The sequence below is a fragment of the Fusarium sambucinum genome, chromosome II (assembly GCF_050947815.1).
Source record: "Fusarium sambucinum isolate potato_lamoka chromosome II, whole genome shotgun sequence".
NCBI lineage: Eukaryota > Fungi > Ascomycota > Sordariomycetes > Hypocreales > Nectriaceae > Fusarium > Fusarium sambucinum.
Genome location: NC_139293.1, coordinates 2,204,930 through 2,217,973, shown reverse-complemented (window position 1 = coordinate 2,217,973; position 13,044 = coordinate 2,204,930). Strand labels below are relative to the sequence as shown.

Sequence of the window (13,044 nt, the reverse complement as noted above, 5' to 3'; positions counted from 1 at the left end):
AAACAAAAGAAATACTAATTAAAGAAACAATGAGTGAAAGGAAGTGATAAGCAGGTGAGCTGCAGATCGGCCGACAAAATCAAGAGTCGATATCGATCGAGACAGAGCCAGAGACCGAAGACGAAACCAAAAGCAAAAGAAAGAGAAATGAAGCTCTCCCGAAAGACGGGGGAATCTACCAAATCAGTCGAACAGAGTAGTAGAGCTAGACCAGTCCAATATATTTCGGGGTCTTTCTCTTCCAGTCGAGAGGAAGCGTAACTAACGGGTGGGATGGATTGCCTGGTGGGTTTTCCAATGCGGGTCAAGGGGCGGCAGCACCAGATTTCAGGGGCAGAACTGCCAACCTACATGGGTTAATATCGTAACCATGGATTGATGACAAGATTAACTAGGATGGCAAGATTTGTTTCGTTTGCTCTTGAACAAGTACCGGCCAATTCGTCAGGTCGTGTAATAAAGCGGCAGTGAATCAGATATTAATCGGCCTCTGGGGAAGTTTATGTGTTAATATTCAGGAAGAAGAAAGAAGGAATGTTTGTCTGAAGAATGGAGCAGCCTGTCGTTGTCGACCCCGTTTATGCCGATCAATAGTCACTGATCAAATTGATGAAACCTGGTGGTAACAAAACCAGATCGGGAATGGCCAATAACTGCTTATATTAGCCTATTCCTACTATGGCAGCATGGGCTCGAGACACAAACAAGAAGAGCAAGTCTACTCTGTACAGCGAAAGAATCACAACAGCGAACGACAAAAGCTGGCTAGTCTCTGCTTGTAAGTCGTCACTGACGTGACTAAAATACCAACTACTCGATAATGGTGTCTTTTTAAAGTGTAAATCACACGCCAACCAGACAGGTGGTTTTGTGCTGGAATGAAAGATGGATAGCGTCTTGTACCATTTTGGGGTTGGGCCAATTTCAAGACATCTAGAACGCACAGGCGAAGCCGTCAAGTTACAGTACGACAAGTAAAGTGTCTGTGTTTCTGTCTACCATACGTATGTCGCGCATAATCACAAGGATAAATAGGTCTAGGTATGTAAGGAGATAGAAAATTGAAGCCTTAAAGTAGATGGCAAGAGAAATGGTAGACGAAATGACTATCCGGCCAAGGCGGCCTTTCTCCCCCTTGCTTCAGACAAGCAAAACATGCATGCGTTTTCAGCTTTTTAGGTGAATAGAGACCATTTACTGCCTATTAGATGACTCGCACAATTCAAAATCATTCTCGTCCCACCTTGCAAGATATAGCACCGACATAAGCTACTATCTATATAAGTTAGAGTTCCAGTTCCAGCCACTGGAGTAACCGAGCACCTCCCAGAACCCAAGCTCCTCTCCCGCTCCGACTTCTCCACTGTGGACTAGCAAAATAGCTTTTGACGTTGATTTATTCTCGTTCCTGCATTGGCGACCCGGAAGTGTTTGAGCCCAAGTAATAAGACATTATTTGGCTAACCAGGGGTAATGGTTAACAGAAAGAAACAAGTAAAATAAGGCATCAGTCTAAAACGGCGATACCGATACCGATACACTGCCTAAATAAACTTGAGTTTGGCGGCACGCCATTTCCCCCAAAATCTCATCTCGATTGTACGACAGTTAATCCAAGGAAATTGCCTGGCCGGTCTCAATTACAGTTCAAATGTTCGCTCTGCAGTGTAGTGGATGATGTTGTAATTTGCAATCAACGTTATGGGGCCTGAGGGTAGACTAGCGACTCAGTCTTAATTTCTGCTACTGCCCGGCTAGAAGCATAGAAGCTCCTGGCGAAGCTGCAAGGAACAATAACGTGGTAAGCCTACCAAGATCCTGGCACAAATCTTAGTTCTGTCTTCTGTCGATAGATACATTGTCCGCAGATCTTCAGAGATGCCGGGTTTTATAAAGAACTTCACCAGCTTAGCGCGAGTGCCAAGTGTATCTAATACCGTCAATGTTCTTTCGAGCCGTAATCATATTCGTTTTCCATGCAGCAATGCACTTTCACACTCGAGAATATCCCATGCTTCTCATCGTGCATGTACGGCGTTGCTCAACTAACTGACAGAAACTACAATACTGTTCAGACTCTTTCAGCTTTGTAACGCGAGCCGTGAGACCAAACCTCCAAGAGCATCCTCGCTCGCATATCATGTTAATTCCCATCTTGCAGCTCGTGGTGTAAGGAGTGAAGGAGGCAGCGTCATGTCAAAGTACACGCGGTAGACCACTGCATTCATATTCCATCCTCACAATGCTCAATAGTCCTTTTGCTATGAGACCATAAAAAATAACTTGGCTTGTGTTTATCATGCCTTGTGCTTGATTTCTTATTCATGGATTATTCCTGCCCAGGAGGTTTTTCCTTTTCCTCAACCGGCTTCTCTTCTGCTGGCTTGTCTTTACGAGCCTCCAAAACAGCTGCCTTATTCAGTATAGGTACATCGTCCGACTTGGGATCTGCGACATGGGGCTCTTCAGTCACTATGTCATCCAGAGAAGTCGGCACAAAATTACCCTCCTGAACAGCTATAGGAGGTTCGGATTGGGGCGCGCTATTGGATGCTGATACGCCGACGGCGGGCGCTGTACCTTCTGCAATTTTTTGTTTAGTCTCGCTGACAATCTTGTCTGCCTCGCTGACCTGTGATGCTGTGCCTTCCACTTCTACCACAACTTCCTTGTTCTGGTCAAGCCGAACGACCATACAAGACAAGTTATCAGTGCTGAAGCGGTTCAGCGCATAGTCGACAAGCTGTTTTGAGGCTGAGATGGGGTCCTCCACGTTGCGGACAAGGTCAACGGCTTCCTGGTCGCTACATACATCCCAGATCTAGAATAGTTAGCTTGTTGATCCTTGTAATTTGGGGCACAACTTACTCCGTCACAAGCAATAATAATGAACTCGTCACTATCGGGCTGAATGACCGTCTCAGTGGTATAAGGATGGCCCGTAACGAGCTTCTTCATGTAAGCGTCGCCAAGGGCACGAGTCACAGCCAGTACGCCATTGACACGATTATTGAGGATCAACCCGCCAGCAGCGGCAATGCGTTTGCCTTCGACCTCGTCGCTACCTTTGTGATCGTAAGAGAGTCGTAGAGCCTTTCCACCTCGGCAGAGAATGATGCGGGCATCGCCAACGTTCGCGGTGTATAGTACGCGCTGCCGTCCGTTACCCTTGCCCTTTGAATTTGTAGCCTTAGTCGCCTCTTCGTTGGATGCTCCATCATTCGCCTTATCCATTTCGATAGGCTCTTCTGGTTTGGCGGATTTGATGGCGGATCGATCATTTGAGGCCCGATCCTCCCAGCGCAACACTGCGACAGCCGCGGTGCAGCCGCTGTTCTTCAGTGGGAGTTTTTCAAGCTGCGCATCGGCGGCTGTAAAGGCCTGGTCTAAAACTTCAGGAATCAAAGCATTGGGATTCTTGCGTATGATATCCTCGAGGATAATATGTAGTTTTTTGCCACACCAGTCAGCAGCGAACGTACCAGCATGCCCATCAAAGATAGCAAAGTAGCCGTTGTCCGACTCAACCATATCAGAGGTGATCAAGTCATCACCTTCCGGCTTATCCTTTGCTGACGCATCGTTCAAAGCTGGGGTCTGCACAAAATTGTACAGGAAAGCATGAGTATCTTCCATAGTTCGGCGGCATTTCTTGTTCCTATCTTCCCAGACGCCAACACGAAATGTAGATTTGGGTCCGGGCATGGAGTCTCCGGCAGAATTATTATGTTGGCCCTGAGGAACTGCAAGAGCGGGATCCTGCTTGCCGAGTTTCTGAAGAGATGTCTGCGAGCTCACTTCAGAGCCTCCACTGCGACTGCTCTGGGAAGAGAAGTTGAGCGAGTTCTTTGCAGAGGCCAGAAGACTACTGGCACGGCTACTGACGCTACTACTTCTGCGCTTCTTGTCGTTCGGTCCGCTGACGTCCTGGCGAGTTGGTGGGCTGCCATTTCCGCTACGTTTTTCACCGCTCGCAGCCTGGTCAGTTGTCTTGATGGGAGCAGGGGCACTAAGGCCTGAGCCGGGCTCAGGAGAAGGAGATTTGTCGGATTTCGAATCGCTCTCGGATTTGTTGCCCGCTGAGTTGTTGGAACTGCCACCAAACATTCTATTCAGCAGACTTCCTCCAGTCGAGGAGAGACTGCGACGCTTGTTGCTCGCCAGCTTGTGGTAGGATCAAAGTAAAGCTAGGTGGAGTGGCACAGACGGATGAATTTGTTGGCACGATTGATGCCGTTGAATATCAGATGTGTTTATGTCGTCCTTGGGAGTCTTAAGTTGTGTATGGTGACTACACGCGAGCCGTTGCGGTGGCAGTTAGAAAGTGTGTCGTTGTGGAAAACGTAGGGGGCGGGGTGCTGGTCGAAACCAGCTTGGCGTCTATGATTCGTTGGCGCAAGGATGGCCTGGAAGAGTTAGAGAACTTATTAGATCTAAACTTGACTCTGTGCTGCCAAGCATCAACGGATGAAGAAAAGAAGAGGCTGATGAGCATATGGGGATTGCGATGCAAGATGGACAGATATCGATGATGTAGCTCAGCGCGCGAATCGCCGATAAGCTTGCTTCCAGCTGTCTTCACTTCAGTGTATCAGTCCAGTTGAGATGACACATCCGAGGCGTTTCAGCTAACGTACAGCAGGGATGCAGGTGAATGAAACAAAAACCAAGCTTGTATGGGTTATGTAGATGCGCAATGCTTCACAGCCTTATGTATCGCAGGCCAAAGGAACGTGACGTAGACGCCACAAGGGAACGATTGCATTGACGGGGATAGTGATGAACGTACGTACCTGATGAAGACTGAAAGGAAGGGTATTTGGACGGGAACAAGGCGAACTAGGAGATGCTCAGAGGAAAGAAGAGGATGCCCTGTAGAAACGGAATCTTGAAAAAGCAACCAGAGATCGGTTAAGTTATGGCTTAATACAAGACGGGTAAGTGCAGAGTCGTGTCGTAGTTGATGAAGAGTTGGTTGAGCGTTCCATCAGTTGGTAATCTGGGGCTAGCTGAGTGAAGCAAACGGATTGGCGAGCTACCCTGATCAAATGGAAGCCAGGGCGAGTGGGGGCGGGGACCTAGGTTACGCTTAGTTGGTCCCAGACCGTGACCATCACTGGTTGTTGGCCACTGACGTATCATCGCTTTAGTGACGTTCACTGGCTGCCCGTGAGCGCGCAGCTTAGCGCTTTGGGACGAGGATCCATGATCACCGGGTGGGATAGGATTGAATCTTCAGGACAAGTCAACTCCAGGAGATGTCCTCACAGCTCAGAAAACTTAATATTACTTGGTTAAGGAAAAAACATTAGTCAATATACTATAATGGACCCGCTCTTATGCTGTCTGTTTTCTATATCCTTTGCTTTATGTCTTGGCATTCTGCTACCACTTGAATGCATGTTATATATCGAACCCTTTTTTTTCATTACCTACATACCTATGGCGAGAACCAAAGCAAATGATGCATTCTATTCATAGTACAGAACCCAATCAAATAGCAGTGCCCGGGATATCCGGAGACTAGAATACATATTCTTACAAACCGCACAAAAGACCGAACTTGGTTTATCACAATCTCATGAGACCACGCTCTGTGGCCGTAGCTAGCTGTACACGTGTAACTCCGAGGCTGCCGTCAAAGCTGATGCCCAGGTGATTGTCATCCTATCCGATATAAGTAGGTAGTCGTTTGCTACTAACACGCTGAGAGAGTGGGCTCCATCAATGCGTGAGCGTGATGCCTTTGTTGTAGAACAGTCGCTCGGCCTTATGCAATTCTGTGCAAGGTGTATTCCGCATTAATTAACATTAACCCAAACAAAATACAGATTCTGCAACGGCCCGCATGACAAAAGAAGCTTACACCAAGCTTAGGTAGTGTAAGTTTGGTCCAACATAGTTACCATGAAACATTCAACCAGCCAATGATCTTCCAAATAGAATTCGCAAAACGGCGAATATCGTTTCCTATACCAAAAGGTCGAAAAGCTAAGAATTAAAATACAGTGCTCCGGACACCAATGCACCCCGGCAGACGTAGCGCCATGAAATCGCCAATTTCTCCCATGACCATAGACAATCTGTTTATCAGGTCTGTCACCTTACTGTGATCCGACTAATTGAAAAACGAGCATTTCACCTGGCACGATCGGGTTGACATGTTAAACAAAACGCCAATAATCGCCTGTCGCTCGTCTATTTCCGCAGACTGTCCAGTCTTGCTTGGAGATCATCATCAACGGGGTCTCCGCCGCCACCACCACCTCCACCGCCGCCGCCAACTGCTTGAGCAATCCTGCTTTCCGGAACAGCTGCAGTTCCTAGTGCGGTAGGAGTTTCGCCAAGCTATGATAAGAGTCAGCAACATATATCGCAGAGTGTGAAGGAATCCTCGGCTTACCGCTTGGTTAAAGTCAACACCAATCTCTTCCAGAACTTGCTCTACCACCTCATCACCCTCTTCCTCAACCCCTACATCCATAGCATCGTCAAACACATCGTCCATGACCTCTGATCGCTGATCCATTATGTCGTTTTCGCGCTCAAATTCCATGGCGATTCGCTGGAGCTGGGGAAGGTTCATCTGCTTGTTCATGCTTCCCAAAGCCCTAGTAGCACCCTTCATAGCTTGCATCATATCTTCGTTCGTTCTATATGTCTGTAGCGTTGCCAATTAGCTTTCTTCTGTCTGTATTCCAACGACAATTATTAAATACCTGGAGACGTAGTGAAATCTTTTGTAGTTGACTGCGCATGCTGTAAAACTTCTCGACGTATCGTCTCGTGCGGACCAAATCCTTGGCTTGAATCTTGCAGGCTCCCATTTGCCCATTTTTGGCGCTTGTCTTGATTTGTTGGATAAGGGTCTTTTCTTGCTTCTCCAGCTTAACTCTCGTCTGGTCAAGTTCGCGAATGGCCTTGTCGAGCATGCGCTGGTTCTTGCGCAGGCGCTCCGCAGGCGTCATGCGCTTTCCAAATGCCCATTCTAGGATCTATGCATTGAGCGAATTAGCCATCATGAGCGCGCTATGCGACTGCGCGACACCGCTGCTCTTACATTCATGGTGAGCGGGGCAGTTGTCGTGGATCGGTGAAAGACGGTGGGGTTGTCGAAGAAGAACGTCGGTTTATCGTAAGGAAGAAGGAGGCCCTTTAAAGTGATAGAGTAAATAGGCTGCAGTAATCGCGAGGCAGCAGGAAAAAAACCCAAGCCAAGATGCGTGATATGGATTGGCCTGGCCTTGTCGTCGTCGGCAACTAGGTCTCTCTACGTAATCGGACAAGTCTGGGCCAACCTTGGTAGACCAGGATAAGATAAGAGCCCGCGTGGTCCGCGCACCGTCGCCAATCAAATCGGACATCGGTACGTAGCAAAAATCATGCAGAAGTGGAGCCATCGTTGACTGAGTTGTTCGCCTCTTTCTCGACACCCGACCGCCATCGTCACGTAACATTACAGATTCAAACATATTTCCTTCTCCCGGTCTTTCCTCGAAATATGCCGCTCGGTCTGAAACTCGCTCCTTCAACATGAGTCAAGACTACTTCAGCGGTAACGGCAAGGGCAAGGCCCGAATGCAACAAGAAAACGATTCAGATGGTGATCATGCCAATGCGCCAAACGCCGATTCTTCCCGTGTTCAATATATGACCGTCGGCAATGGCATGGCATCCGAACATGCTGCCCGCCTCCAGAACATGCTCGACATCGACTCTGGCTATGGCGGAAGTATAGCTGGCGATCCGCAGCGTTCCACGGCTTCCCCTTCAACATTCGACATGTCTATGCATCATGACCGGCCCGCGTCAGGTGCTGTTCACCAGATGTGGTATAATGCCCATCGCGCAACTCTCGGCCGCTCTATCAACAAAGTACTCGAACTTCTCGACAATCTCCGAGAGATGAACACATCATGGCCCGCCCATTATCCCTCGGTTCAGCGAGCACGCCGCGACTCCTCCGAAGCCCCTCGACCTGGTCTCGCTCATTCTTACACGGGCATGGACGGCATATCATCTTCGCCTCACCACCCTGCCTTGAAACGTTCTATGACTTCTGTCGAAGACAGTTCTGCCGAATCGAGCCGAGCCGCCGAGAATCGATCGACACCCGAACCACGACTTGTCTCACCTCAGATCGCCCAAGAGTTTTCCGTATTAAAGCTAGATCTCAAGCTTGGTGCTCTTCACCAGACTGAGCTTGTACACTCGCTCGAAAAGAGTTCGATTGCGGCACTACTTGATGGAAAGATTAGCACTAGCATCAAGCATCTTGTTGCCCTCCGCGAACGAATTGAGGATACCGCCAGTAAGGTTCTTATCACTGGTGATCTTAATGCCGGCAAGTCGACCTTCTGCAATGCTCTCTTGCGTCGCAAAGTCCTACCTGAGGATCAGCAGCCTTGCACTGCTATCTTCTGTGAGGTGCTTGACGCGAGAGAGAATTCGGGTGTGGAAGAGGTGCACGCTGTGCACAAGGATGCTATCTACGATCGAAATGATGAATCAACTTACGATGTGTTCTCTCTGAAGGAACTTGAAAACATTGTTATTGACAATGAGACATATACCCAGTGCAAAATCTATGTCAAGGACAGCCGAAGCATCGACGAATCCCTGTTGAACAATGGCGTGGTGGACATTGCTTTGATTGACGCTCCTGGCCTCAACTCCGACACAACCAAGACGACAGCTATCTTTGCTCGACAGGAGGAAATTGATGTAGTTGTTTTCGTGGTCTCCGCTGCCAATCACTTCACACAGTCTGCCAAGGAATTTATTTGGGCTGCTGCGGCCGAGAAGGCTTACATCTTCATTGTTGTCAACGGATTCGATGTTATCCGAGACAAGAAGCGATGCGAGAAGATGGTGCTGGATCAGGTTGCTGGGCTAAGTCCCCGAACACACAAGGAAAACTCGGAACTCGTGCACTTTGTTTCGAGTAATGCTATTCCTATCGGCCCATCACCTCCAGGAGGCCCCAGTGGTGGCGGAAGCTCAAGCGGAGGTTCTGGTGATCCTGGAGACGGGGATGACAAGGGCAAGGGTAAGGATCTTGACAAAGTACGGGATTTCGAGGCTCTTGAACAATCCCTGCGAAGATTCGTGCTCGAGAAACGCGCACGGTCCAAGCTCGCACCAGCTCGAACCTATCTTCTCAACATCCTGAACGACGTCAACACCCTTGCGACAGTCAACCAGGAGGTTGCTCAGTCAGAGTTGGATCGAGTGACTAAGGAGCTTAAGGAGCTTGAGCCTCAGCTGGAATCTAGTCGAAGGGCACGTTCTGAGGTCAGCGAGAAAGTGGACGCCAATGTCGAAGATACATGCAAGGAAATTTACGATTACACTCGCAATACTCTCAACTCTGCAATCCTTCACTCTGGAAGCAGTCATTACGACGTACCTTACCCAGGTATTTGGAGCGCCTTCCAGTATGCCGAGGACCTCAAAGAAGCCATGCTCTCCCGCATCGCTGATTCAGTGGCGAATTGTGAAGAGTATGGTCGCGGCAAGACAGTCTATGGTGTCAATGCTATCAAGCAGCTGGGTATTCTGCATGTGGGCGATGAGTTCCAAAACCTTCAGTTCCGGCCTGATGTCATGTTCCGCCGCAAGCGCGATGCCCTTGCTCGCCAGGTCGATATTCCCACAGAGATGACCGATTTTGTCGACTGGACAACGCTGCTGCAACGGCAGGAGAAGTTCGCTGGTACCGGTATGGCTCTGACAGTCGCTGGCGCAGTGGTGCCCCGGATGATTGGAATGAACACATGGATGGACCAGGCCGTTACAGCAACTCGAATTCTGAGCAACGAAAACCTACGCCAGCTTATCATCCCTGGTATTCTCGTGGCTGGTAAGTGAATTATAAACATCGCCGATTACATGTTTACTAACTTTTTATAGCTGTTGCTGCCTCAGCCTATGTTCTACAGCAAATTCCTAATTCTCTGCCCCCTCGTCTCGCTACCAAGATCTCTACTCAGCTGGCTGAGATGGATTATGTTCACACCAATGCCGCCCGCATCTCCTCGTCTGTCCGCAAGGTCCTTCGTATCCCTGCTGACAACCTCCGGGTCGGCCTCGACCAGAGCCTCAAGGACCTGAGTGCAAAGCGTGAAGAGACTGTCAAGGTCAAGGGTGAGAGCGAGCGTGCTTCTCGATACTTCTTGAACCTGGTCCGTCAAAGTGATGACCAGCGCGTCAAGGTTGAGGCTGTAGACCTCGAGACCCCACCGCCCGGCATGCACTAATGACGAGGTATGTATACCCGAAGGAACAAAATGCGGATGTAGACACCTGGGGTCAACGCTTCAGATCAAGATGGAAAAAAACACACCAAAAAGTACGGCGTTGAATTGGGAACGATCGATTGCATGTGTTATGCCTGATGAAAGAAAATGAGTTGCTCCTGATTTGGGTTTGATGTCAACTTCTCTCCTCATACCTTGTTAGCGCTCCAGTAAGAATTGACTATTGATGCTTCGTCCATTCTACTATCAAGAAAAACAAAACATCCAATAGAGTAAAAAAAAACTTGTACAACAATCTGTATTTTAAGACAACATTGATACCACCAAATTCCAATTCTCATAGACTTTCCAAACTTGCCAATGCCACTTTATTGTGTCCACATAAGACGTCGCAGCCTTTCTTTCTCTCGGTCACCTCCAAAGATGCCGTCGATGGGCTGTCTCGCCAACTCGCATATAGCTTGACGATCAAGGCCAAAGTGCTGCGCAACGAGTCTGTACTCGTTGGATAACGGGCTTCCGAACACGCCAACATCGTCAGTCTGTTGTTATTATTAGCCATTTTCATGCTTCGTCAGTTGAGAGAGTATCTGAAAACCTACACTGAGTGAAATCTTTGGTCCCTCTACTCCTCTCCAGTGACCAAAGTGATGCCCTTCGAACCCGCCAAGGATCATGTCAGCCTTGACATTACAGCTCAGACACAGCTCTAAACATAATCCTCTTCTCGCAATCTCTTTCTTCGTATCCTCGTCCTCCCAGATCACATGGCCTAGACGACCTGGTTCCCACGACAGCAGTGTACTCAACTCCTCCTTTGAGCCACTGGCTTCAGCTTCGGCAAAATGCACAGTGATTCCCAATCCTTTTCTATTCGCCTCTTGGAACACAGGTGTGAAAACACTTATATCGCCGTTGGGCCGGGATGTTGGGTCACCACAGAGGTCGAGACCGACAACTCCTTGATTGCGGTATTTCAGGGCGAGATTGAGTGTAGAAGCTGCTTGTTCAGGGGTATTTCTCCGGTCAATGGATAGAATAAGACGGGTGTGTAGCTGGGGATTTTCAGACTCGAATAGTGAGATTGTGTCTACAAGAGTTGCGATGTACTGCTCTGCTGAGAGGTGAGGGGTGTTGCGGGGTGTCGTTCGAAGCTCGAGATAGCATACGCCATCGTTAAGGAAATCAGTTAGAACAGACCTCGTAGTATAGCGAACAGATTCCTCGTCAATGATGAGGTTGTATATGTAACTGCTAAAGAGTGGGAAGAAGCTATGAGCGAAGGCGATGTTAGTGGTTTCTGGCCATGTGTGGACTTCTTATGCATAGGGTTGGCGGTTGGCAAGTGAGAGTCCTTACGTTTGCAAGTTATAGTCGTGTTTACCTTCTGGCATGACAACCAGAGGATCATCAAGATCAGTATCGCCCGTCTCCTTCTTGCGAAGCCATATTTCGTGGAGAGCCTGGCGTGAGATGCTCCCAGTCAAGTGTGCATGGAGCTATAGCTCTGTTTAGTATTGTAACATATGACAAGAGGGTTGACCAACCTCAATTTTTGGCAATTCGATGTATTCCATCCTTTTCCTTTTCGCTTTCTCAGCAGTTAGTTGCAAGATATATAGTCTTATAACGCAAGATGGTGTATGGGGTAAGATACACTCTGAGGGATCGGCGGAGTAACACCAACAAAATATCCTACCCTAAACCTTGTGGAAAGAGTAACACCATCCTCCCTCCAGCTTACATCTGCTTAGACAAGACTGTATTGCTTTAACTCGATAACTCGAACATTGATTTCTACCATACATCGAATTACAATAGTACAACTACATTGATCAACGAGTAAAACAATAACTGCTGGGACAAGGAACAGTTCGTAGCTTGATAAAAGCTCACACATAAATCGTCAATGATACATCTCTAATGAGACAAAATACATGTGAAACCGCCTTTCCTGGAGATGAGATCGCAGTCATTACCAACCCCGCCATATACTTTACACCGGTGACCATGCGCCATGGATGCGTTACGCTTCTCGTTCCTCCCGATTCAGCCCAATTGCATCCGTCATGGGGCTTCCGTCGGCCGTTTACGCCGTGAATAGATATTGTACACTTGGAAGGCCGTACTTCTTTTTGTGCGGTCCAACGACGACTGCGCCCGGCAATAAAAGGCGCGCCGTCCAAATCTCCCCCATACCCAGAAACATAAGATCGAGGCTTTTGTCGAATATGTGACACCAAGATGATGGTTTACAGAGAAGGCTGGGCGGGCTTGCCTTCGAGAGCAGCGCCAACCTGATCGGCGGTGTTCTGCTCGGTGCCAGCGGTCAAAAGCTCGCTACCGCTTTGTCGCATGTTGTACTCTTGCTCCATGGCAGTGAGTTGCTGGTCCTCGGCGAAAGACAGGGCGAAAGGAACACCGAAGAAGAGGGCAGAGGTGGTGATCACCCAAGCACCCTTGCCACTGAAAGAGAGAACGCTCCAGGCGGCGCTGCTAACAGAGCTGGCCTTGCCGGAGATCCAAGAGCGAGTAGTGGGAGGTACGATATCGCGCAGCGCAAATAATCGCTCAGCGAGAGTCTCATCTGAAGGGTCGTATTCGGATTCGTTGGAAATCTCGGAATCTGCAGATCCAGTAAGTACGTGCGATATCGCGGGTGCGATTTTAAAGCGCGGGGTTAGATTTTACCAGTATCCGAGTAATCCTCGTCATCCTCCTCGATATCGGGTCCAGCCTGGCCGTGCTGGAAGTGCTCGTCCTCGACCTCAGTGAGGGTAACCAT

At 48.7% G+C, this 13,044-nt stretch overlaps 5 protein-coding genes across 5 annotated transcripts; 1 reads left to right on the top strand and 4 right to left on the bottom strand.

Annotated features, from left to right (window-relative positions):
- Positions 1-2,329: 2,329 nt before the first annotated feature.
- FSST1_007525 (phosphatase 2C-like domain-containing protein) lies at positions 2,330-4,107 on the bottom strand (the record flags this gene model as incomplete). Its single annotated transcript, XM_083224317.1, has 2 exons — positions 2,330-2,821; positions 2,869-4,107. 2 exons carry the CDS (start codon positions 4,105-4,107, stop codon positions 2,330-2,332), a joined length of 1,731 nt encoding a protein of 576 aa, XP_083083486.1.
- Positions 4,108-6,198: 2,091 nt separating this feature from the next.
- Positions 6,199-7,400, bottom strand: FSST1_007524 (ESCRT-III subunit protein DID4; the record flags this gene model as incomplete). The annotated part of the gene is made up of 5 exons (XM_083224316.1): positions 6,199-6,348; positions 6,404-6,661; positions 6,720-6,995; positions 7,061-7,260; positions 7,343-7,400. 5 exons carry the CDS (start codon positions 7,398-7,400, stop codon positions 6,199-6,201), a joined length of 942 nt encoding a protein of 313 aa, XP_083083485.1.
- A 133-nt stretch (positions 7,401-7,533) lies between these two features.
- FSST1_007523 (mitofusin) lies at positions 7,534-10,397 on the top strand (the record flags this gene model as incomplete). The annotated part of the gene is made up of 3 exons (XM_083224315.1): positions 7,534-9,862; positions 9,913-10,223; positions 10,353-10,397. The coding sequence occupies 3 exons, from the start codon at positions 7,534-7,536 to the stop codon at positions 10,395-10,397; spliced, it is 2,685 nt and encodes an 894-aa protein (XP_083083484.1).
- Positions 10,398-10,627: 230 nt separating this feature from the next.
- On the bottom strand, positions 10,628-11,836 carry FSST1_007522 (uncharacterized protein; the record flags this gene model as incomplete). Its single annotated transcript, XM_083224313.1, has 4 exons — positions 10,628-10,801; positions 10,862-11,531; positions 11,619-11,758; positions 11,807-11,836. 4 exons carry the CDS (start codon positions 11,834-11,836, stop codon positions 10,628-10,630), a joined length of 1,014 nt encoding a protein of 337 aa, XP_083083483.1.
- Positions 11,837-12,511: 675 nt separating this feature from the next.
- Positions 12,512-13,044, bottom strand: FSST1_007521 (mitochondrial outer membrane translocase complex, subunit Tom22; the record flags this gene model as incomplete). The annotated part of the gene is made up of 2 exons (XM_083224312.1): positions 12,512-12,885; positions 12,951-13,044. 2 exons carry the CDS (start codon positions 13,042-13,044, stop codon positions 12,512-12,514), a joined length of 468 nt encoding a protein of 155 aa, XP_083083482.1.